At 52.4% G+C, this 24,671-nt stretch overlaps 1 protein-coding gene across 4 annotated transcripts in view; it reads right to left on the bottom strand.

The window, feature by feature from the left end:
- LOC101278500 (solute carrier family 22 member 1) overlaps positions 1-18,039 on the bottom strand; it is a 35,319-nt gene extending 17,280 nt beyond the window's left edge. For all 4 annotated transcript variants that reach the window (XM_033404009.2, XM_033404007.2, XM_004278878.3 and 1 more), the window contains exons 1-6: positions 17,148-18,039; positions 12,207-12,310; positions 6,552-6,706; positions 4,030-4,198; positions 2,739-2,853; positions 2,395-2,501 (exon numbers count right to left, since the gene is read on the bottom strand). In XM_033404009.2, coding sequence (XP_033259900.1) covers positions 2,395-2,501; positions 2,739-2,853; positions 4,030-4,198; positions 6,552-6,706; positions 12,207-12,310; positions 17,148-17,558 — 1,061 coding nt within the window. In that variant the 5' untranslated portion in view covers positions 17,559-18,039. The remainder of the gene's footprint in view (positions 1-2,394; positions 2,502-2,738; positions 2,854-4,029; positions 4,199-6,551; positions 6,707-12,206; positions 12,311-17,147) is intronic.
- Positions 18,040-24,671: the final 6,632 nt, after the last annotated feature.

A 24,671-nucleotide genomic window follows, 5' to 3' on the forward strand; every position in this document is an offset into this window, starting at 1 on the left:
ACCTGCAGATGTGGGGGGTCGACTGTATTTACACTGTGAGAAGAGATTTAGGTGGATAAGAAATTATTTTCTTATAGAAATGCCAATTGCCCAACAGCTCCAAAACTGAGATCACAGCGTATGTTTCTCATTACTATACCCCCTGGTTTTATAAAGCTGCACCCAGAGAAGCATGGGATGCTTTTGTTTCTAGTCCTAAATTATTCCCGGTTGAACCAAAGGGTCAAGAATACAAGAGGACTTCCCTGGTGGTCCAGTGGTTAAGAATCCGGCTTCCAATGCAGAGGACGCAGGTTCGATCCCTGATCGGGGAACTGAGATCCCACATGCTGCGGGGCAACTAAGCCCACGCGCCACAGCTACTGAGCCCACTTATCCTGCATGCTGTAACAAAGATCCTGTGTGCCACAACTAAGACCCGATGCAGCCAAATAAATAAATATTTTTTTAAATGTAAATTAAAAAAAAAAAAAGAATACAAGAAGGAAGGCCCTGGCAGCAACTCAGTGAGTTAAGATGAGCCCAGTAGGGTCCTCCATGCTGGTTAGCTTAGCCGGTTAAATGGGAACGGTCACCTTTAACCCACAAAGAGACTGATCCAAGAGAAAGGAATGGAGAACCCCGAATTTTCTGTCCAAAAAGACCCGCAAAAAACAAACAAAAAACTAGCAACAGTTAACAAATGTGCAGGGCTGCCATCTTTTGGCAGGACCCACGAATTGCATGCACACATTAAAACACAAACAGCAATTTGTAGTTGTCAGGCATAAGCCCTTTATACATATTATCTCATTAATTCTTCCAACAGGCCTGTGAGTAGGTCCTATCATTACATCCACTGGCTGATGAGGAAACTGAGTCACAGAGATCACGAAGCTGCCTGACAGTCACACAGCCAGGAAGTGATGGGCACCCCTCCCGAGATGCTGTGATGAATGGAGTGGATGGGGTGTGGGGGGGAGGGGAGGGGACAGCAGGAGAAGGGGTCCAGGGGCCAGGGCGCGTGAGGCCTTGTAGGAAGGAATCTGGTTTTCTTCTCGGTGGACTAAGAAGCCGGTGAGGATGTGGACGAGGGGGTGACCCGGGCCGTGACCTTTGCCTGCTTTGTGAGCAGCTCCTGGGGGGACAGGAGTGGGGGCAGACCACCAGCGAGGAGGCAGCCGCAACAACACGGACGAGAGATCACGACACTCCCAGGGGGACCTGAGAGAGCAGGTGACGGGGAATGGCAGAGTCTCAGTATATTTTCAAGACAGAGCAGAATCTGCCCAAGGATTGCGTGGAGGGGCGTAAGACAGCAGAGGGGACAAAACCGCCACCTTGACAGGAGTGCTTAGGGGATGGGAGTGGGCCGTGGAGTAATATAGGAGGGGAGCAAGCCTTCCTATCTGCAGCGTCCCGGGCCTCCACACCGAAGAGACATTGCTGAGTCGAATACTGAGCATCATGAGAAATGCACCAGGCACCCGGGGTGTTTGCAGAGGCCCATCACGTAGCGGGCACAGGACTCCTGGGCCTGCCCGGAGACACGGTGACCGGGGCTGCCGGGACAGGGTCAGGTTAGTCTGGCATCTAAGGAACCTGGGATGGACTCTGTGGAACAGTGGTCATTCATTCCACCTTCAGCAAATAATTACTGAGGGTGCCAGGGGCTGCCCTCTTAGTTGGAACCCTGATTTCATGGAAGGGCACACAAGGGCAGGGCAGCAGAGCGACTCTAGTGGAAGCGAAGCCCAGGGTGCAGCTACTCAGCCCCGGCACTCGGGGAGTAACTGAGTAACCTCCCTCGTGCTGAGGAGAAAGCCCTGATGTCGGGAGCTGACCTGGCGCCCCTTGAGGAAAGAGCGCGGAGACCCCGTCTCCAGGTAGCTACCTGGGAGGTGGATGAAGCCCTGGGGGTGTGCCGGGGGTACATGGCTGAATCTGGATGTGGATGTGAGTTTCCTAATCGGGGGGTGAAAAAAAGCACTGATACTCTCATCGGGGTCTATAAAGGTCTTAGTTGCGAGGAAGGGCTCTTCCTCCGTGAAAGCACCAAGAGCCACTGACATCTCATCCACCTTCTGACGCTATGTCAAGACTCGGCTACTCCCCAAAGACGAGACGTGTGGGATTTGAGGCAACCTTGAGAACCCTCCGTCCAGCTTACTGTTGACCTCTCCTATGTAAGAATTTCTTCTTACTAAAATGAGGCCCTTCCTCTACTATGCAATCCTCAAGGAAGAAATCAGGTGTCTTTTTAAGGGCTCTCTGACCACTAGAAAACCATCTGGAAATTCCTTTTCATGCTTCTCTTTTTCCACCTGAGTTGTTCCACTGTCTTTAACTTGTACCCGGGTATGCAGGTAAGCCCACCAGTTCCATCTGGGGACAGGCGTCGGAAAGGGCCCTTACCACAGGTACATCAGGATGAAGGTGTGCTTCCTCAGGTGCGGCGTGCGGAACAGGTCTACAAACGAGGGGCTCAGCTTTTCAGTGACATCCTCTTTGAGAGACAGCATCTAGGAAGGAGTCAGGGCGTCAGCTGCACCCAAGCTGCCGTGAGCAGGAAACGCCATCAGGGCCCCCTTTCCCGGCCCCCGCCCCGAGGTCGGTCCTCACATGGCTGCCCGCCACACCCATCACCCCAAATGTCACCAGTGCCCTCTTGCCTCCCAAGGCAGCCCCACAGGCATGCTCTAAGTGATAAATGCAACCCAAAGCTCAATGACGGGAGAAACCCTCTGCTAGGCTGTCACCTTGAGGTCGGCAGGAGGCAATTTCCCATTCTTCTGGGCTATGTGGTCCATTATCTTTACTGCTTGAGTGTTTCTCTTTTGCGATAACAGCCATCGGGGAGACTCGGGCACAAACCTGTGGACACACATCATCACGACGTCTCATTTTCTGCGGAGCTCGTCTGATGTTAAGCCCCGATCAGGGGCTCACGCTGGGACTGTGATTCCTCAAGCGTCTGGTGGACGAGCATCTGGGGCCACTGTGTGCTGGCCCAGAGCCCACACAGGAGCTCTGTGAGTCACTCGTGCTCTTAGTGCCACCTGCTAAGATTGACGGACCAGAAGAGAACCATCGCTTCCTATGTAGCCTTCATCCGGTGGGGCGGGGGTCCCATGCTCTCCTGGAAGCCAGCAGCCCTTCTCCCCACCCCAGGAAATCTCTCACACAGAATAGATGCTCCACATGCCCCACCCCTTGCGATACAGCAGCTGCCTCCTTGTAAGACAGGGGCTGTGGAACATGTCTCAAAATATTTCCAAAACAAAATGAACTATAGTCACTTTTTTTTAGCATCAAGTACACCATGGTGTTTATTTCAAATGGGACAGGGATGTTATAAAATCAAAGATTGGGAATCTCTGGTCATCTGAAAACACACAGGTACAGTCTCACCCAGCCCGGCCATCGGGACTCAGCCAGGGGGTCCCGTCACTGGAGGGACCCTTGTTTCACACTGACAAGGAGGGAGCAGGCTCTTCCTGGACGGGAGTGTACTTAGAGCCGCAGGTTTGAGAAACTGGGTGGACTCGATGCCTCCCACGGAAAAGATCTGCCCTCAGCAAAACGGTGACGAAAGCTGCATGGACGCGATCGTTCTCTCCACAAACCTCTCTGCTACCACGCCCCCCCCCCACTGACCCCCGCTTCCCTCCCCCGCAATAAAAACTCAGCTGTCTAGTTGCCCCTCCCTTCACCCTGCCAAGGGCTGACAGCTAATAAGATTAACAGCTCACTTGAACGGGTTTTGTTCCTAACGGTTTAATGTGCACACTCCCCAAAGATCATTTCATCCCTTCATTCACTCGACAGACAGCAGATGCCTCCTTTGTGACTCAGTGCCCTTCTGTCTGACTCGTAGCATCCCAGCCTCTATCTTGGGGACGCGAGTTGAAAGAAGCTCTATTTGAGGGCAGCGCCCCCGGGGGAATGTGACAGAGCTCCCCAAACGGCACAGATGGCTGTAAGCCCCAGGCCTGCGGGTAGGGCCGCCCCGGCCGCCGGGAAGACGGGGTCCCCGCGAGGACACAGTACCAGTAGCACAGCGGGAGGAGGAAGGTGGGCAGAGACACAGCCAGCTGGAGCCAGCGCCAGTGAGGGACAGCGTAGGCCAGCCCGGAGAGCAGCACGAGCCCCACCGTGAACGCCACCTGGTAGAGGATCGCCACCGTTCTTCTGTAGCCCAAGCCCACGAATTCTGTGACTGAAACAGGAGAAGCGTCACTGGTGGGCTCCACCGAGGAGAGAAGCCAGGGCGGCGCGCCCCCGCCTCCTCCGTGCGCCTCCGGGGCTCCTTCCCCAAACGCCCTTCCGTCTCCTCCCCATGAGGCACAGTCCTTTAGTCCCGGCTCTCCTGCAGCCGCCCCTTTTGGAAACCCCCCATCTGCCGTCTGGAGTTCTCCTTTTCACGCGGCAGGATTCAGTCTGCCGGGCTCTCTTCCCCGGAGCCTTCCTCCCATCGGCTCCAGGCCGAGCTGGACTATTTTCCGCGACCCCCGGGAGCGCTCGTTAATTTCACGACGGTCTTTGAGTGCCCGCCAGGGACCTGGGCGTGTTGTGGGTGTTTGGATGTATCGTGAGCTCAGTCGGCAGAGTCCTGCCCTCCTAAGCCCGCATTCTCGTGAGAGATGGTGGACGACACACACAAGTGAGAAGTCACAGCCGGGTCATAACGCGCTGCGCGCTGTGCGGAGAGAGAAGGTAGATGGCCCGAGGGGATTCAGGAGAGTCCAGGGTGGAGGGGGTGCAGATTTTCAGAGAGCAGTGGGGTGGAGCTCGTGCATGACATTTGAGCCAAGACCTGCAAGAGTTGAGGGAGTTTAGCCGAACACAGAAGGGCGAAGCGAGTTCCAGGCAGAGGAAACAGCAGCGCGGTGGCCCTGTGGACGAGGATCCCCGTCAGTGGGGCAATGCGCCCTCCTGGGGGGCCTCATATGCTTGCCGAGAACATTGGCTTCCACTGCGGGAAACGCAGAGCCGCCGCGGCACAGGGGTGACGCGATCCCACGTCTATTAAAGACTCACTGTGCTGCTGCCTGTAGGTGCCACAGGGAGACCACCGTGGAGGTGAGGTGACGCTGGTGTCTGGGAGCCGTGGAGACAGCAGAGGAGTGAGATGAATGGGGTTCCGGAGGGATTTTGAAAGTAAAGGGGACAGCAGGGCTGGGGAGGGGGGCACAGGTGGGACAGACTGGGGGATGGGGGAGCACAGTCTCCTGGGTCCTGCCACGTTGAGGGGTCGGGGAGCAGAAGAGGAGTCAATACAGGGGACTGCGCAGGAGCCGCGCGCACAGGACCAGGGGGTGTGTGGCCCACAGCAAGCGGGGACAGCCGCGGGAAGAACGAGGCCAGGGGTAGCTCTCGCTCCACCGCGGGTAAATGGGGTTCCCGGTGGGTCTCCCTTTCTCTCTAGCCTTTGAGCTCCTTGAGGGAGGACGGGGGCCTTATCTCTCTTGGCACCCCATCTCGCCCCCTGCCTGCCAAGTGGCAGCAGGTGCGCGCGCTGCAGGGAGGAGTCCCTCTAGGCTACACCTGGGGCACCTCGTCTACCTCACAGCCTTGTCATTCCCATGCGGAGGAGCCTGAGGCACGGAGAGGTTATGGAACTTGTCTGTAAGACCACACAGCCGGTCCGTGTTGGGTGTAGCTTTGACCTCAAAATTAATCCTCTTCACCACGGGCCAAGTAGTGCACGTTCAGCATACAGGTGGCTGGGCTCTCACTAAATATGTGCTGAACTCACTACACTTAAGCGGCGTGTTCATGGTTTCTCAAGGGAGGAAAATGATTTTTCTTGGCTCTAGTGAACTATTTATTTCTCAGGATGCCAAGCCATAGGGCTTCGTCTTCAGAGATGGCACGACATGGCAGAAATGTGGGTTATCCTCACGGCTGTCTGATGTGCCCAAAAACCGGCTGAGGGAAGCACAGATGGTTCTTATACTACCTTCTCCTAAGGAAGTATTTTTCATTTTCTATTCTTACCCTTCAGAGAAAATTTGAAAAAAAAAAATAGTATATAGAATTACATTGCTTTGCACTTCATTTTTAAAAATCATTATGTTTATCTCTTCTTTTATTTCCTCTATGTCTTCTCTCCTAACTGTTTAGTGTCCTTCAAACCAGTTGAGTTTGTTGTATTTACTTTGAAAGATGCTGGTTCTTTCATATTTAAAATGTTAAAATACTCTCCCACCTGCCTCCCCTTCCAGCACACTCCCATCGTTGTAACCACATCACATGTGATCTTCTTTTCCCAAATGGATTAGTTGATAGGAAACACTGATTTATTAAAGTGGTTATATAAGTGTCTCTCAAACAAAAAGAAAGAGAGCGTGCAAGAGAGAGAGAGAAGGAGGCCATCCTGACAGCATGCCCAGCCCTAGTCACGCAGACAACAAATACAGCTGGGATGACCACACTTTCTCTAGACCCTGCAAACATCCTCTTCCCCAAAAAAACCCACCTCCACTTTTGGCTTCATCCCATTCTACCCCACTACCTGACTTCCGTGGCTCCTTAAAGTGTGTGGAAACCTCAGGCCAGCAGATGCTTACTCAAGGTGTAGCCAGCCGTCCAGCTGCCCTTGCTGACCAGCCCCTGCCCCAGGCGGAAGAGCAGCAGGGACGTGTAGTCTGGAGCAACGGCCGTCAGGACGCCCAAGATGGCGCTGATGAGGGTGGTGGCCAAGAGGCATACTTTACGGCCAAACCTTCAGAGGCAAGGAGACAGCGAGGTGAGGTGAGTATTGAGTATTCACAGGGACGATGGGACAGCAAGTGTCTCTCGTGGGAGACAAGACAGTTTTTCTGAGGGACCATGCAGTCCGTTGATCACTGCCCCTCCTCAAAGCCTGACCTTGTCCATCCTCAGTGAACAGCGACCAGCGGCTCTTGCGGGGTTCATTAAGCCACACTGAAGAGGAATCCTGAGCGCTCTCAGCAACATGGCATCTCAGTCAAGGATGAGTGGCCTCCCTCACTGACTCTCCTGCTTCTCAGACTCATCTCCTCTCATTACCTTTGTATTTAACAGACTGTATTATTATTAACAGGGTGCACCAGAAGCCAGGCTTTTCCCCCACATAGTTAGTCTTATCGATGGTCATACTAGTTTTTCTGGGAAAACCTTCAGTTCTAATAGTATAAATATTTTTTAATAAATTTATTTATTTTATTTTATTTATTTTTGGCTGTGTTGGGTCTTTGTTCCTGCGTGTGGGCTTTCTCTAGGTGCTGTGAGCGAGGGCTACTCTTTGTTGCAGTGTGTGGGCCTCACATTGCAGTGGCTTCTCTTGTTGTGGAGCACGGGCTCTAGAGCGCAGGCTCAGTAGTTGTGGCGCACAGGCTTAGTTGCTCCGCGGCATGTGGGATCTTCCCAGACCAGGGCTCAAACCCATGTCCCCTGTATTGGCAGGTGGATTCTTAATCACTGCACCACCAGGAAAGCCCCTAATAGGATAACTATTGAAAAGCGTTTTTCCCTTCCTTTTTCATGAATAAAATGGGCAAATTATTTGCTAAAACTTCATCCCATAATTGTCCTTTATTGATTCGATCTTTTAAATCTTATCCCACATTCTCTGGCAGTAAGGCAAGGAAGGAAGGGACCAACCTCTTATATGGTTACATTGAACTTGCCCACACCCAGGATCTCTCCCCACCAGGCCCAGCAAGCCCTCTGCCTTTCCCTGTCATCCTCCTTCCTGGCTTCCAGCATGTCTACTTCATTTATCTACTCCATGTCTTCTTGCCTCAAACTTCTACATAGAGACACTTCTTGTCTGAAGCCCACATCTTCTTACCCAAGAATGTTCAGACATAATAGTACCAGCATCCATTTTCTCCTGTGTCTCCTCCCAAAGGCAGCCTCACCCACTGCACTTGGGTCCAGCCCTTGACTGAGCCCCTTTGGTTCCTTGCTCTCTCCATGATATTGTTCTCATCTTCCTGGACCCTTCACCTCTCCACTTCCACATTTCCTTCACAGCCATCTTGTTTTAAAGAGTCATCTATGCAATGATCTAAAACCTATGGGATGCAGCAAAAACAGTTTTAAGAGGGAAGTTTATAGTGATACAAGCCTACCTCAGGAAACAAGAAAAATCTCAAATAAACAACCTAACCTTACACCTAAAGGAACTAGAAAAAGAAGAACAGATAAAACCCAAGTTAGTAGAAGGAAAGAAATTATAAAGATCAGAGCAGAAATAAGTGTAATAGAGACTAAGAAAACAATAGAAAAAGTCAATGAAACTAAGAGCAGGTTCTTTGAAAAGATAAACAAAATTGATAAATCTTTAGCCAGACTCATCAAGAAAAAGAGACAGAGGGCTCAAATTAATAAAATCAGAAATGAAAAAGAAGTTACAACTGACACCACAGAAATACAATGGATCATAAGAGATTACTATGAATCATTATACACCAAAAAAATGAACAACCTGGAAGAAATGGATAAACTTCTAGAAATATACAATCTCTCAAGGCTGAATCAGGAAGAAATAGAAAATATGAACAGACCAATTACCAGTAATGAAATGGACTCAGTAATTTTTAAAAAAATTTCCCAACAAACAAAAACCCAGGACCAGACAGCTTCACAGGTGAATTCTACCAAACGTTTAAAGAAGAGTTAACACCTGTCCTGTTCAAACTATTCCAGAAAATTGAAGAGAAAGGAATGCTTCCAAGCTCATTCTAAGAGGCCAGCATCACCCTGATACTGAAATCAGTCAAAGACACCACAAAAAGAGAAAATGACAGGCCGATATCACTGATGAACATAGATGCAAAAGTTTTCAAAAAAATATTAGTAAACCAAATACAACAATACATTAAAAAAAATCATACACCATGATCAAGCAGGATTTATCTCAGGGATACAAGGATGGTTCTATATCTGCAAATCAATCAATGTGATACACCACGTTAACAAATTGAAGAATAAAAACCATACGATCATCTCAATAGTTACAGAAAAGGCTTTTGACAAAATTCAACCTCCATTTATAATGGAGAACTCTCCAGAAAGTAAGCATAGAGGGAACATACCTCAACATAATAAAGGCCATATATGACAAACACACAGCCAACATCATACTCAGTGGTGAAAAGCTGTAAGAAATTCCTCTAAGATCAGGAACAAGACAAGGATATCTACTCTCACCATTTTTACTCAACATGATATTGGAAGTCCTAGCCACAGCAATCAGACAAAAAAAGAAAGAAAGAAAAGAGAAAGAAAGAAAGAAAGAAAGAAAGAAAGAAAGAAAGAAAGAAAGAAAGAAAGAAAGAAAAGAAAGAAGAAAGGAATCCAACAGAAGAAGTAAAACAGTCACTGCAGAAGACATACTATATGTAGAAAATACTAAAGATGCCACCAAAAAAACTATTAGAACTAATCAATGAATTCAGCAGTTACAGGCTACAAAATTAATTTACAGAAATCTGTTGCATTTTTATACAGTAATGACAAACTATCAGAAAGAGAAATTAAGGAAACAATCCCATTTACAATTGCATCAAAAAAAAAATAAAATACCTAGGAATAAATCTAACCAAGGAAGTAAAAGATGTGTACTCAGAAAACTATAAGACATTGATGAAAACATTGAAGACAATACAAAAAAATGGAAAGATATACTATGCTCATGGATTGGAAGAATTAATATTGTTAAAATGACTATACTTCATTCAAGGCAATCTACAGATTCAATACAATGTATTGAATTCAATACAATACAATACCATAGAATACCAATGACATTTTTCATGTAAGTAGAACAAATAATTCTAAAATTTGTATGGAAACACAAAAGACTCCAAATAGCCAAAACCATCTTGAGAAAGAAGAACAAAGCTGGAGGTATCAGGCTCCCTGATTTCAAAATATACTACAAAGCCACTGTAATCAAAACACTATGGTACTGGCACAAAAACAGGCACATAGATCAGTGGAACAGAATAGAGAGCCCAGAAAAAAGCCCACACTTATATGTCAATTAATCTATGAAAAAGGGGACAAGAATATACAATAAGAAAAAGACAGCCTCCTCAATAACTGATGGTGGGAAAACTGGAGAGCTACATGCAAAAGAATCAAACTAGACTACTTTCTCACACTATATACAAAAATAAACTCAAAATGAATTAATGACTTAAATGTAAGACCTGAAACTACAAAACTCCTGGAAGCAAACGTAGGCAGTAGGCTCTTTGACATCAGTCTTAGCAATATTTTTTGGATATGTCTCCTCAGGCAAGGAAAACAAAAGCAAAAACAAACAAATGGTACTCCATCAAACTAAAAAGCTTTTGCACAGCAAAAGAAACTATCAACAAAATGAAAAGGCTGTCTACAGAATGGAAGAAGATATTTGCAAACAATATATCTGATAAGTGGTTAATATCCAAAATATATAAAGAGCTCATACAACTCAATATCAAAAAAACAAACAACCAGATTTTAAAATGGTCAGAGGATCTGAATAGACATTGTTCCAATGAAGACATACAGATGGCCAACAAACACATGAAGAGATGCTCAACATCACTAATCATCAGGGAAATGCAAATCAAAACTACAAGATATCACCTCACACCTATCAGAATGGCTATTATCAAAAAGACAATAAATAACAAGTGTTGACAAGGATGTGGAGAAAAGGGAACCTTAGTACACTGTTGGTGGGAATGTAAATTGATGCAGCCACTATGGAAAACAGTGTGGAGTTTCTTCCAAAAATTTAAAATGGAACTACCATACAATCCAACAGTTCCACATCTGGGTATTTTTCCAAAGAAAATAAAAACACTAATTCAAAAAGATATCTGCACCTCTATGTTTATGGCAGCATTATTTACAATAGCCAATATATGGAAGCAACCTAAATGTCCATCAATGGATGAATGAATAAAGATTTGGGGTGTGTGTGTGTGTATATGTATATACATATATATATATATATATATATATATATATATAAAATAATGCAATATTACTCAACCATAGAAAAGAATAAATTTGTGACAACGTAGATGGACGTAGAGGGTATTATGTTAAGTGAAAGTAGTCAGACAGAGAAAGACATATACCATGTGATCTCACCCATATGTGGAATTTAAGAAACAAAACAAATATATATTTTTTAAACTCATACATGAAAATTATCTACTCCTGAAAATAAATAAATAAATGCTAAAAATATTCTAATCTATTGTGACTGAAAAATTCACTCCAACTTCTTCCCACATGTAAAGATGAAATTAAGGAAACACGGGGTGCTTTAAGGAAATACGGGGTGGGGGGGTGTGTGGGGAAGAGTCGTCCACACACAAAAATCCACTCTCTCATCTCTCACTTACCTTCAACCTTCCACTGACACTGCCATTGCCCACCAACTTCTACATGTGGCTCTTCTCTCCATATGCCCTCTCCTCGCTTATCTCAGACATGGTTTATAGCTTTAAATACCAATTGCCGGTGACAAATCCCAAGTATTTAACTCTAGCCCAAACCTCATAATCCAGCTGCTTACTTGGCAGCTCTTCTCTGTCTCACAGGCTACCCTGAACACATCTCCAATCTTACCACTTCCAAGACAGAGCTCTTTTTTTTTTTTTTTTTTTTTGTGGTACGCGGGCCTCTCACTGCTGTGGCCTCTCCCGTTGCGGAGCACAGGCTCCGGACGCGCAGGCTCAGCGGCCATGGCTCACGGGCCCAGCCGCTCTGCGGCATGTGGGATCCTCCCAGACCGGGGCACGAACCCGTGTCCCCTGCATCGGCAGGCGGACTCTCAACCACTGCGCCACCAGGGAAGCCCCAAGACAGAACTCTTGCTTGCTCCCACCCGCTTCACCCCAAAAAGCAGCAACCGAGGCTGTTCCTAACCTGTTCTGTCCCATCTCAAAAAATGGCCCTGCCCGCCTCCACCCATCTGCTAGAAGCATAAACAGTGGCTTTGTCCCCCTTCCTCTCAGCCCCACACCCCAGCTATACACTCTGCGTGCAGTTTCAACCTCTGAAACCCATCCTAAATCCCCACCTGCCTCCGTCCTGCTGCCCCACAAAGTCCAAAGCACTCGCTGTCATGTCTTGTCTCCCTCAACTTCTGCAAAGATTCCCACTGGCCACGTTATCCCGCCATTGGCCCCTAAAGTCCATTCTCTCCATGGTGTTGGTGCTGTTTAGTCGGATCGGCCTTTACGTACCTGTCTGCAATGTAGCCGGCGCCCAGAGAGCCCAGGAAGAAGCCCACATTCACACAGGACTGAAAGAGGTCCACCTTCCAAGAGTCATCGCACACCAGGTTAAACTGCGGGTCACACCGCGGTCGGAGGGGCCGAAAACACAAGACCGTTTGTAAGTCAAACTACACCTTCCATCCTCCCTCCGGACAATGTAAACGTACAACACAAAATGTGGGATCCCCCAGGTGCTTCACACCTTTTTCTCTTTACCGCATTTTCATAAGACAAATTCAAGGTTTCTGGTGAATCTCAGTCAATGTCATTATATGCCTAATATATTTATCGTGGCTTTACCCTCAATATACACTAAAGAGGCTGTTGTCAAGTGCCGCTGACAGCTATCAAAAGACAGCATGGCCAAAAGGGAAGGTTTCTAAAGGAAATACAGCAAAGTAATTATCCAAAGACATAAATGTGGTAAAATAAATGTTTTCCAGAGTTGGTCAAGGCCCTTAATTAAGTACATATTAATTATATGTTTAATTATGTAAATTCTACCCATAATTATGTAAATTGGTCATGACTGATGGAGCTGTGAGTGTCAACACGAGAATCGCTGAGCAAAGACACACAGGTCTGGCGGTGGGAGCTTCTAGGGAGCAGCCTGTGTGCTGCACAGTGTGCAGGGAGTGGGGTGAGGGGGACCCAGGGGTGGCAGGAGACTCAGAGGGAGGGATTGAGGGGGAAAGACCTAGGCAGAGGCAGGAGCGGGTTCCCTGGGGAAGGACACTGGTGTGTGCGGGGTTCCCTCCATGCCTGGCACACGCGTGGTGATGCCCACACGCCTGGGCAAGCTGGGAGGCCCGAACGCGGGAGCATCACCGCTTAGAGCTCAGCGGTGCAGAAAGCAGGACGGCGCCCCAGGGACGCGAGAGGGGCTGCGGGGTAGCAGCCGGGGCCCTCGCCTCCCCATTCCTGGCACAGCACCAGCTGGGTGGTGTCCAGGGACACTTTGGAGTCATGGTTCCGCCCCACCAGGCGACACTGTGGGGTGTGATGCAGGGAGATCACTTAGCAACTTTGGGCCTTAGTCTCCCAGTTTCCCAGTCTGATAGGTGTGTGGTGCCCGTCCTGTCGCCGTCACAGAGCTAGTGCAGGCACTGCAGGGACAGATCATGTGCACATGGTTTGGTAGATAGTAAACCATTTAACTTTCTCAGTGGAGGCTTTGTACCCACCACTTTTAAAGATCTGAAGTTGCCTACACGAGCCATGCCCTTTTCCTGGTCCCGGGGCTCCGTCATGAGCACTGTTAAAAAAACACAGGTAAAACTCCTTGCTACCACTGGACTTTCAGAAACTAATACTGAGCTCGCGCTACCATCTGTCTCATGCCCAGAGCCCGCTGTCTGCTCGCAAGAGTAGCTCAGATCTGAGAGACAGGATGAGATACCAGTAGCTCCCGTTCTCTGCCGGTCCAGGTGTTTATTCCCTTTAAAATTCAGCTGAAAACGCCCTCGCCAGGAAGCTCCTCCTGCAGATCTTTGGCTTTCCTGCCGCCTGGTCCCTGTCAGCAGAATGCGGGGGAGGCCACTCCTGGGTGTTATCTAGCTGTCCCAGGCCTGCACCTGCAGCTGCCTCTTTGCAGCCTCCACCCACTCCGCCCAAGACGACTTTCGGTGCATTCTAGATTTCACCAAAGCCGCAGGCCACCGGTTTTTTTGCCCTGGGTTTGTTCTACTCTTTGCAGTCAGCATCTTTGTAAGATGTCCCTGCCACCCCTCCTGAAATGCCCTGGGTACCATCCTTCCCCGGGGGCGTGCAGAAGCCAGAGTGTTCACGGAGCTCAAGGAAGGGGCACCCGGCCTTCCCTGCTAACCCCGCCTTCCCTGAGGACTCTGCCCCCAGCTGCGCTGAGGGTCTCGGTCTGGAGGCATCTGCAAGGCTCGTGAGCCTGCCTGGCCCTGTGCTCCCAAACCCTGCCACTGCCCCCAGACACTTCTGTGCCACCAGGAAGACAAGCCTGGTCCCTGGGGAAAGCCTGGGGCTGCACAGGGGGAGTGCAGGATGGGGTGTCCTAGGCCGGGTCACTGTCCCTGCTGGAATTTCACTGGGACCAGGAAGTGTGGTGGGAATACAACCTATAGAGCAGCATGGTATCCACCAAGCTCGCCCGAGCACAGAATTGCCCAGCGTCCTCGTTAGAACACAGGTTCCCGTGGACTCTGTCTCAGCAGATATGGGTCAGAATCCAGGTGATCCCTGGGATCAGGCGAGGTTGGAAACAGCACATTCCTGCCCCAGATGGACCCTGACCTCCGTCCCCAGGACGAGGGGGGTAGCGGAGCCGGGTATTCAAACAGGTCGCCTCATCGTCCTCCCTTAAGCCGGTTCCAATGTCCAAGGCAAGGCCAAGTTAAAGATTATTTCTGCAGAAATGAACAACAAAGGTGAATTCTCCCCAAATTAAGCTTCAGCTTTGGATGAGAAGAGGGGGCAAAAGGGGTTTTGAGGCAGTGGGAAGGGAGAGTTAGAGGGAAGCCCACTCCTTCCAGGAGAAATTGTGCTCCCGCTGCTGACCTCAAGGCCCGCGCTCTCATGGCCCTTCATCGCCTCCAGCCGGGTCCCACCGGCCCTCACACTCCGCGGGTCCCCAGATGAGCTCTACCCTACAGCCCCTCAGCTCGCCCTCCCAGGCCTCCCCAACGCTGGATCACAGGGCAACTGGAAGCCCACGGTTGGCCAATCGTTTCTGTGTCCCCTCCTCTCCAAGTCCACGGCCCCGCTCAGGCCACCACCTGGCCAGCCTCCGACACCTGCACAGACTGCCGCTGCCCTGTGTTCCAGCCTCAGTTTTCAGGAGCTCGGTTCCCCTTCCTTCCCAGCCAGAGCCCTCTGGCAAATTGGCCCCCAGCCCCTGTCGGGCCTGTGTCTCTTAAATCGGTTCTTCTTTTCATTCCTGTGACAACCATGTTGGTTGACAGTCCCGCCGGGACTCATGTCTCGGCCTCCTCAGGCTCTCCCCGCCTGACGAAGCCCCCAGCCCCACGCCCACCAGCGCCTGGACCATCCCCAAGGTCCAGCGAGGACGGTCTTTGCCCTCTGTCTGACCAGCGAGCTCCCTTGTTCGGCACGAAGGCAGGGTGGCCAGATTTAGAGAAAAAAAAAAATACATGCTGCCCTGTTGAATTGGAATTTCAGATAAACACCTCTTGTTTTAGTATAAGGATGCCCCCTGCAGTGTTTGCATTCTCAGCCTCGGTTGTATTCCCAGGTATTGCACAACAATTGTAGCAAATGTTGTACAATACCTGGGACTTAATTATCCTGAAAAAGTGTTCGCTGTTGACCTGAAATTCAAATTTAACGGGCGTCCTGTATTTCATCTGGTGACCTGCGTAAGGACTCAATGCTCTGGCCTGAAGGTGAGCTGGTACCACCATTCTCCCCTGGGACTCCTCTACTGGACCCTGGATTCCAATCAATTTATCAGCTCGTTGCTGTCCGAATGTAGCACCGGCTCCCTCTCCCCTGAGCTTTGGCTCACGCTTCCCCGCCCACTCTGTTCCCCCTCCTTGCTGCTCAAAATACCACCCGAGGCTCCTCCTCAAATGCTACCTCCTAAGGACCTACTGTCTAGCACAGGGAACTATACTCAATATTTTGTAATAACCTTAAAGGAAAAAGAATCTGAAAAAAAAATAGATATGTAGGTATGTATACCTGAATCACTTTGCTGTACACCTGAAACTAACACAACATTGTACATTAACTATACTTCAATTTTTTAAAAAAATGCCACCTCCTCCTGGAAGACCCCCGTGATCAGCTCAGTAGCTAAGATCCCCCTCCTTAGAGCCCACCGGCCCCTCCGCATCTCCCACACATGGTCTGGGATGCCGGTCTTATTCTCACCACTGCCATCTGTCCCTCACTCCCTGGAGACTGCAAACTCCTTAAACCTCATAGGTTTCTTCTCTGTCTCCCTCCTGGCATCACACCCAGTGCCCGAACAGAGGAAAAGCTCGGAATACGTTTACTGAATGAACAGATGGAGGACTGAGTGGATGAATTCTTGCATCTGACCCTTTCCAAGCAGAGTATACGGCAGACACAGAGAACAATACTTCCCCGTCCTGGTCTGTTTCTAGATTCCCAGTGCCCACGCTTGTCACGGTACAACATTTTCCACAGGGTCCGTGAAGGAAAAAAAGCCTGGTGCCTTTTTACTAAAATATTTGCAAAGAAAACACTCAGATAACTCCTTAAACTGTGCAGGCAAAGCCTTTGCCGCCATCTCCCTCCCCCGTGGGCCGTCTGTGGGACACCCAGCGTAGCTCGGCTTGTCTGGTCAACACCTTCATGCTGACCCCTGTGAGGGCAGGGCATTGTCATCGCTGGTTTACTGATGAGGAAACTAAGGCTCAGAGAGGTTGAGTAACCTACTCAGTTTCGCTCAGCCAATCCGGGGCATGGCTGGGATTCTGTCTGGCTCCAGGGCAGCTTCCACCCAGCTCAGAGGCCAGTGTCCAGCTGTCACGTGTCCACGGCTCTTGAATGCAGCGGGGGGCGGGGGGGGGGGCAGGGAGCGGGGGGCTCTTCACAATTCTAATAGTGGGGAAGCTAGACCCCAGGTGAATTCCGCAGGCCTGCCGAGGAGCCAGCGGGGCAGAGAGAAGAGGAGCCCCGGTCTCCCCAGAGACCCGCGTCCAAACAACCCAGCTCGGCCCAACTCTCGATGGTCTCTCCTCAGTTTCTTCCTTTAACACCCAGAGTCTGTGCAGGATTAAACAAGGGAAGAATCCCGAGTGCCCAGCCTGGAGCCTGCTGATGCTACAGTTCAGTGAACACAGCCCCGCTCCCTCTTTCTTGCCGTGAAGCTGAACCCTGTAGTCTTCGTCATCTATTTCCTCCCTGGCCCTGAAACCCACAGGCTCGGCCCAGCGCAGGGCCTGCGCGTACCTCGGTCACGACGGAGGAGCCGGGCGTGTCGTACACCCAGCCGTGCCGACAGGGGCCCAGAGGCAGGAGGCTGCTGTTGGCGGCCAGGCCGGCCAGCGGGTCCACGCAGCCGAGGGCGCTCTGGTTCCAGTCCACCTCATAGCGGCGGCACTGGCGGGGGAAGGCCTGGCCCTCGGGCCCGGGGCCCGGCACCGTGTAGTTGAGCTCCTCGGCCAGGCTCCAGCCACATCGACGGCTCAGCTCGGGCACCCCGGGGCTCCGGCAGCGGTGGTCCGGGGTGAAGGCCAGGAAGACGATGCCCACGTAGATGGGGGCGAAGGCGGCAGAGAGCAGGCATAGCGTCAGGAAGGCTTGCTTCTGGAACCAGCCAAACTCCCCGACCTGCTCCAGAGCGTCGTCCACGGTGAGCATGGCTGAAGCACCACCCTCATAGCTCTGACCAGACCTCTTCGGCCGCAGGGCCCGGGGTCAGCGTCTCATGTGGGTTTCTGTGCAATGGGCTGGTCTGAAATCAACTTGCTGTCTAAGCGTAACAGCCCTGGAAGCCAACCAACTGGAAATAATCTTTCACCCTGCGGTACGGGTTTCAGGCAAGGGCGGGAGGATGACGGGCCAAATTGTTTGCTGGGCCAGGGAGTCCCCTGGGCTGAGGGCCTAATTCTGTCGAGTTGGAGTTCACAGCGCAAGAGCAGTGAGCAAGGGCGCCGCGAGCCTCCCCGCACTCTCTTCCAAAGGGATTACCTACTTTAAAACTCTTTATCACCCAGATAAACCAAAGACAGCAGCTGGCCACCGGGCACAGCTACAGGACCTACTACTTGTGATTGGCGTCTGATGCAGGGTGGAGTGAGGGTCTGGCTGGGGTGATGGGAGAGCCAAGCCCTCCAGACAGACCCGTCTCCCTACCTCCTTGTCCCAGCGTAGGACGACCGTGTTCTCTGGGACCCACGTGGGACTTCACCCAGCTTCACTGCGTCCCCAGGCAGGCTCCCGGCTGCTGGACTGCACCCTGAATCCCCAGGAAAGAGGGCCAACGGGGCCGTCTGGGCACAGACCTCCATGGCCCCGGCCAGAGGTGCCGATAGAAGACCTCAAAGAGCCCCAGGCAGAAAACACCTCCCCCTCCCCCCAGCTCAGCCCGGACCTTCAGCTCAGCCCGGACCTTCAGGCACACAGGAGGGACAGATAACAGATGCAGGGGCTGCCCGTGCACCGTCTCGTTCCTGGGACTCCCGCCTCTTCACTCCGTGGACAATGGGAGCTGGCCACCGGCTGGCCTGGTAACACAGCCCGCCTCAGGGAGCTGCAGCTCTGCAAACCACCCCCCCTCACCTGGACTGAGCGCTCACTGCTGGGGAGGGAAGGAAGAGTGCTGGGGGCAAACCTCCCCAAGGCAGGGCCTCGGCACGCCCAGGCCAGGCGCTGAGTGAGATAATAGAAACTATATCTTGGTCTCCCCCCACCCGCCCTGTTCCTGGCACAGGGCCCCTGAAACCCTTGACATTTCCTAGCCATAGGAGTGTCTTCCGCTCAGCGAGGTGGCCCCAGGTGTGCTCCTGGATGGCTCCTGGCCACAGGAAAGACCAAGCCGTGGTTAGAGACTTGGAACTTCCAGCCCTGCCCCCATTCTCTTGAGCGGGGAGAAGGGCTGAAACTGGGGTTCGTGCTGACGACGTGAGAAGTGTCCATTAGAATCCCAGTAGCCGGGGTTCGGAGTGAACACGCCCACACAGCCCAGCCCCACGGGGACAGCAACTCCTGCACTGGGAGCCTCTCTGGCCTCTCCTGTGTATCTCCTCTTCCGGCTGTCCTCCGATCCTTCCCCACATCCTCTAATAAACTGGTGACCAAATCAGTGTTTCCCTGTCTTCTCTGAGCCGCTCTAGCAAATCACTTGAATCCAAAGGGGGAAGAGGTCATGGGACCCTGATTTATGGCTAAGTCGGACAGACGTGTGGGTAACCTGGGCACCTAACAGTGATTGGCATCTGAGGGGCAGGGGCAGTGTCATGGGTCCGAGCCCTTAACCTGCGGGGTCTGACGCTCTCTCCAGGTAGATGGCGTCAGAATTGGGCTACACTGTGGGACACTCAGCTGGTATTGCAGAGAAGTGCTTGGCGTGGGGCAAACACCCCACATTTGGTGACCAAAAGTGAAGTGTCCTGTGTGAGGAGTGAAGGGGGACTCCCAGGAGAAGGGAGAGCTGGGTTCTCCCTGCACTGGAGGAAGCGACTGGGTTTTTCTAACACAACCAGCCCCAAATGCACGGGCTCCCCTGACACGAGTCCTTGGCTTGGGAAGCAGCCAGGGTGCGATCCTGCCCCCAACACAACCTGGGGAGGAAGCAGGACCCTCCCTGCCCCCGCCTCCCCGGCCAGGCCGACACCACTGCCCACTTTTCTCCGGGGAGAGAGCGCCCTCCGGCTCTCCGTGGCCTGGGAGCTCTGTTTTCCTCTTGGACCGGAGAGCAGGGAGGCCCTCCCCTTGCCCTGCATCACTCCCTCCCCCGGTCTCCCAGCCCCTGGTCCAGGCTCACATCGGGGTGGCCGGGTCCTCCTGGGCTCAGGTCGCAGAGGGCAGAAGCGACAAGGCCCGTGGGTAAGCGCCAGCTGGGAAAGGCCGGCGCCACCGTCCTCACTGGCCCCTCGGGTGATGGCCCGGCTCCTCGCTGATCTTGATATTTACGTGATCTTGCGAGAACCCTCGAGTTACCCACGTGTTAGAGACAAGAAACCAAGGCCCCAGAGGTCAGTCCCTTGTCCACTGTCACGCTGCTGGCTCGAAAGCCCCAGGGCCAGTGACCAGCGACCAAGTTTCCAGGACTCTTACGCTGCCACTCAACTTGCCCAACGGCCAATGAAACACAGATTTCACGCAAACATGCTTCTTTTGTTCCAGGACTGTTCACCCCAGGCCTTGGGACCTCCTGAGGCCTCAGAGGTAAGAAGAGAGGCCGGGCTCCCCTCCGGGAAAACAGAGAAGGAAGAGGCGTTAGGGGCAAGCCCAGATCTGCAGCTGAAAACCCGGCCACCAGGGCTCCCGAGGTTCAGGTGACCCTCACAGTGATTTCACCACGACCGGGCTGACTTTCCAGAAGGGCTGTGGGAGAACGGGCCTGCCTGCCACCCTGCGATCCCGGCCCTGGAGCTCCTGACCCTGCCGCCACTGGGCATCCCCCGCCCCCCGGGCTGTGCTGCAGTGGGGCGGGGCCGGGGTGGGCCGTGGCTGCCCTGGCACCGAACCCCAGGGTCGCTGTTTCCCTCTCCGCGCTGTCAGGAGGGGACCGTCCTGGTGGAGCAGACCTCTCCTCTCAGCCCCTGACCCCGGCACCTTCTTCCAAAGCAGCACCGCTCAGTAAGGCCATTAGGGGACAGGTGTTAACTACACCAAGAAGCACGGAAACGGCCAGAAGCATGGGAGCAGCACGGGAGGCCGCCGTGAGGCTCCAGCCTGGCCATCAAAGGCCCAGCCTTTCTTAGGGGCACGGACTGTCCCTCACACCCCAGGCTCCTCCCCAAAGCCGGCGGCCAGCTCCGACGGTTCTGCTCTGCCTGCACCCAAGCCACTGACACAGAAGGCTGCCAGGCAGGATGTTCCCACCCAGGCCTCAACCAGAGGACAAAGCAGAGGCGTCCTCGGCCTCCGCCTTGTCCTCCAGGGACCAGGGCTGCCCTCCCCATGGCCTGCATCTGCCTCAGCTGCCCATGACAGTCTTCTTGTCCTCACCTGTCCCAGGACACAGGCAGCAGGGCATTATTAAATCCCTACCTACCCTCCCCACCTCCAGAGCTCAGAGGGCCGGGTGCGCACAGATGCCACCACTGAGGCTGGGGTTCCTGGGACGTGGGCTAGCCCACGAGTGCAGGCAGGAGCCGGTTCGGTTCTATTCCTGATGAGGATCCAACATTCCAGGGCGGGCTAGCCTCGAGACACTGTGTGGAAGCCTTGTCCAAGGGAAGCCGCTCAGCCCTCAGCTACCCACCGCCCTGTCCCCGCAAAGGGACCCACTCACTCCCCCACTGCACAAAGTAGAGCGCCTACTGTCTGCCAGGCTCTGCTCTGGGCACTGAGGACGCAGCAGTGAACGAAGAAACAAACATCTCAGAGCAGAGGTCTGTACTCAGCAAGGGACATGCTAGACTGTATCACAGTAGGTGGGAAGAGCGACGGAGATCTTAAGCAGGAAGGTACGGGCTGTGACCGCAGAACCAGCGGTCAGGGATGGCCTCTCGGAGGTGATGTGAGCCTTGAGGGAGGGAGGAGGGCGAGCCCTGTGGATGGAGGAAGAGTGTTCCAGAGAGAGGGGCCGGCAAGAGCAGGGGCCCGGCGGGCTTAGCGAGGAGGCGAGCAGGACTGCCGGAGAGCCAGCGTAGGGAGCAAAATGACGGACGCCGGAGGGGCCATGGGCCAGGGCACAGGGCTCTGCAGGCCCCGCCGGGACTGGGGCTTTACCCTGAGGGCCCCCGGAGACAGTCCGAGCCTGAGCAAGAGGCCGGGATGGAAAGAAGCAAACTCAGGATATGACTGAAGGTAGAGAGGAAAGGATTTGCTGACGGACTGGGTGTGGGTATGAGAGCAAGGGAGGGGTCCAGAGGTACCAGGCGTTTGGCCTGAGCATCTGGAAGGACTGGCTTGCCCTTAACCAAGGGGACTAGTCTGGGGGCTGCTGTGAACCAGGCCACGTCCAAAGAGCGTGTGGACAGCGCATGGGAGAGGGGCTTTGGAGTCAGCGAGCCCGTTCAAAGCCTGCCTCCATCAGCACCAAGCTGTACGCTATTCATCTTCTAAGCCTTAATCCTCACGACTGCAAAATGGGTCTGCACCTGCCCCACCCCATGGCGCGGCTATGCGGATCAGAAAGCCTGCGGCGGGAGGTAAGCTTTTCTGTAAAGGGCCCCGCGGTAAATGCCTGGGCGTAGTGGCCTTTCTGGGCCGTCTGGTCTCTGCAGCTGCTCCCCTTCAGTCCAAGTGCTAACGCAGCCCTGGATGAGACGTAAATGAACACGTGTGCCCAGCTCCCCATACAGCTTCATTTCGGCACATGGAAATTTTAGTTTCATTCAATTCTCATGTGTCACGTAATATTCTTCTACTTTTAATTTTTTTCGACCATTTAAAAACATAAACCCCATCCTTAGCTTGCAGGCCGAACCAGCTCAGGTGGGACACAGCAGATGGACTTAAAGCTCAGGCCTTGGGTCGGGGTGAGCTGTTGTTATGACAGCAGGGGAGGGAGTCCGATGACTCCTCCTGGCTGTGCACAAATGCACAACTTCCCCCTCTTGGATGACATGCATTTCCCAGACTGGTCTCTGGTGAAAATCCAAAACAGAAAAAAAGAAGAGACAGTTAAGGGAATTCCCTGGCGGTCCAGTGGTTAGGACTCCTTGATTCCATTGCAGGGGGCATGGGTTCAATCCCTGGTCAGGGAACTAAGATCCCGCGTGCCATGGGGCCAAAAAAAAAAAAATTAAATTAAATTTAAAAAAGAAAAGACAGTTAAAGGAAGAGACTCAGGACCATGGGACTCAGAAACACTCTATTTTGCTCACAACTGCCAAGCTCCACTGTGCCCAGCAGATAGAAAGCATTCAAGAAACAGTTCTTACATTTATGACTGGATCTAATTTGACGGGTGTGCCAGCACTGTGTGTGTATGTGTGCATGTGTGTACACATGTAGGGGTGCCCCTAAAGGGTGTTCAGAGGTTCCCAGAAGCCTGGCCTGAAAAGCGTCTGTGTTCCCCACCTCCTGAGTGGACTGTAGCTTCTGTTCCCAGTTAGGGGCTGAACTGTGCTCTCCTTCACTCCAAACTCACATGCTGAAGCCCTAACCCCAGTACTTCAGAATTTGGAAACAGGGTCTTTAAAGAGGTAATCAAGTTAAAATGAGGTCAGTAGGTTACGCCCTAAACTTATACATAGAGTTTCTTATTTATATACAGGAGATTAGGACACAGACACACACAGAGGGCAGGGCGACCATGTGAATACCCGGAGGGAGGCGGCCGTCTGCAAGCCAAGGAGAGAGGCCTCAGGAGGAGCCAGCCCTGCCAACACCTTGACCTCAGACTTCCAGCCTCCAGGACTGTGAGAAAATTAATTTCTGTTGCTTAAGCCCCAGTCTGTGGGCCCTTCTCGCCCACCAAGAATGATGCTGATGCACTGAGGGCGGACCAAGCACCAGCTGTTACTTCTCAGTCTCCATGCTAACCCGGTAAAGCAGGAAGCACTCTCTCCTCACCTGAGAATCCAAGCTAAGTAACTAACTAACTTGCAGGAGCTACTTGGATGCAAAGCCAACGCCAAGCCTGACTCCTCCCTTCACAACCTACCCACCGGCCTCCTCCAGCCTCATTCCCACCCGTGAACTGGCCTCTGAGGGGCTAGTATACACAGGCAGTTAAGGGCGCAAATCCTGAGCCAGAAGAACTTGGTTCAAATGCCATCTCCGTCGTTCACCAGCTGTGACCTTAGACTGACTGCCTAACCCTCAGGGCCTCAGTTTTCCATCTGCAAAATGGGATACCAGGAGTATCCACTCCACAGGGTTGCCATGAGGACTAGATGAGTTGGTATCTGTCAACTGCCTGGCACACAGTTAAAGGTGTATCCGTGCCAGCTACCACCCCAGGGCCCTGCACCTGTGGGCACGACTGTAACCTGCATCGTGACTCAGGAGGTGTGCTAGCATCTCTCATGGTACCTGGCCTGAGAGACTTTCAGGACTGTTTGCATGGATCTTCTGCATAGTGTTTTCAGGAAATCCCAGGAAAGGCAACTGGCGTGGGCCATGACAGGCATGAAAAGTAGTGAAAGGTCACGTAGGGCAGCCTGGCCTGGGGGCCAGCGCCCGGCACAGCCATGGGGTCGCCCTCCACGAGTCTCTTCACTGCCCGGCCGCTCTGGGAGGCTGTGAGCTCCTGGAGGCCAGAGGCTGGGCCTCTGATCTCTGGATTAGTTCCTGTAGCAAAGCACCATGGGCTGGGTGGCTTAAGCAACGGAAATACATGGCCTCACAGATCTGGGTGCCAGAAGTCCAGAATTCAGGTGTCAGCAGGGTTGGCTGCTACTGAGGGCCGAGCGAAGGCTGTCCCAGGCCTCCGTCCTTGCCCCGTGGCTGGCGGGCTCCTCCCTGTCTCCTCACACCTCTTCCCCCGGTGCCGTCTGTCCCTGTGTCCAAATTTCCCCTTTTTATAAGAACACAGCCCTAGTGGGTTAGGACTGACCCCACGGACCTCACTTGATCACCCCAGTAAAGACCCTGTCTCCATGTCACATTCAGAGGTACTGGGGTTAGTACTTCAACATGTGGGTTTGGGGGAGACGAGATTCAACCCGTAACAACGTCTATACCCCAGTATTCAAATGAGGGGAAATAGATGAAGGATGGGGTCAGAGCACCATTTCAGTGGTTCCAGTACAGTGGTCCATTGGTATCCAAAGGAGGCTGGTGCCAGGGACCCCCACGTGTCCTGAAATCCGGGGGTGCTCAAGCCCAGAGTCACCCTCCTCCACACTCACA

This window comes from Orcinus orca, chromosome 12, assembly GCF_937001465.1.
Source record: "Orcinus orca chromosome 12, mOrcOrc1.1, whole genome shotgun sequence".
NCBI lineage: Eukaryota > Metazoa > Chordata > Mammalia > Artiodactyla > Delphinidae > Orcinus > Orcinus orca.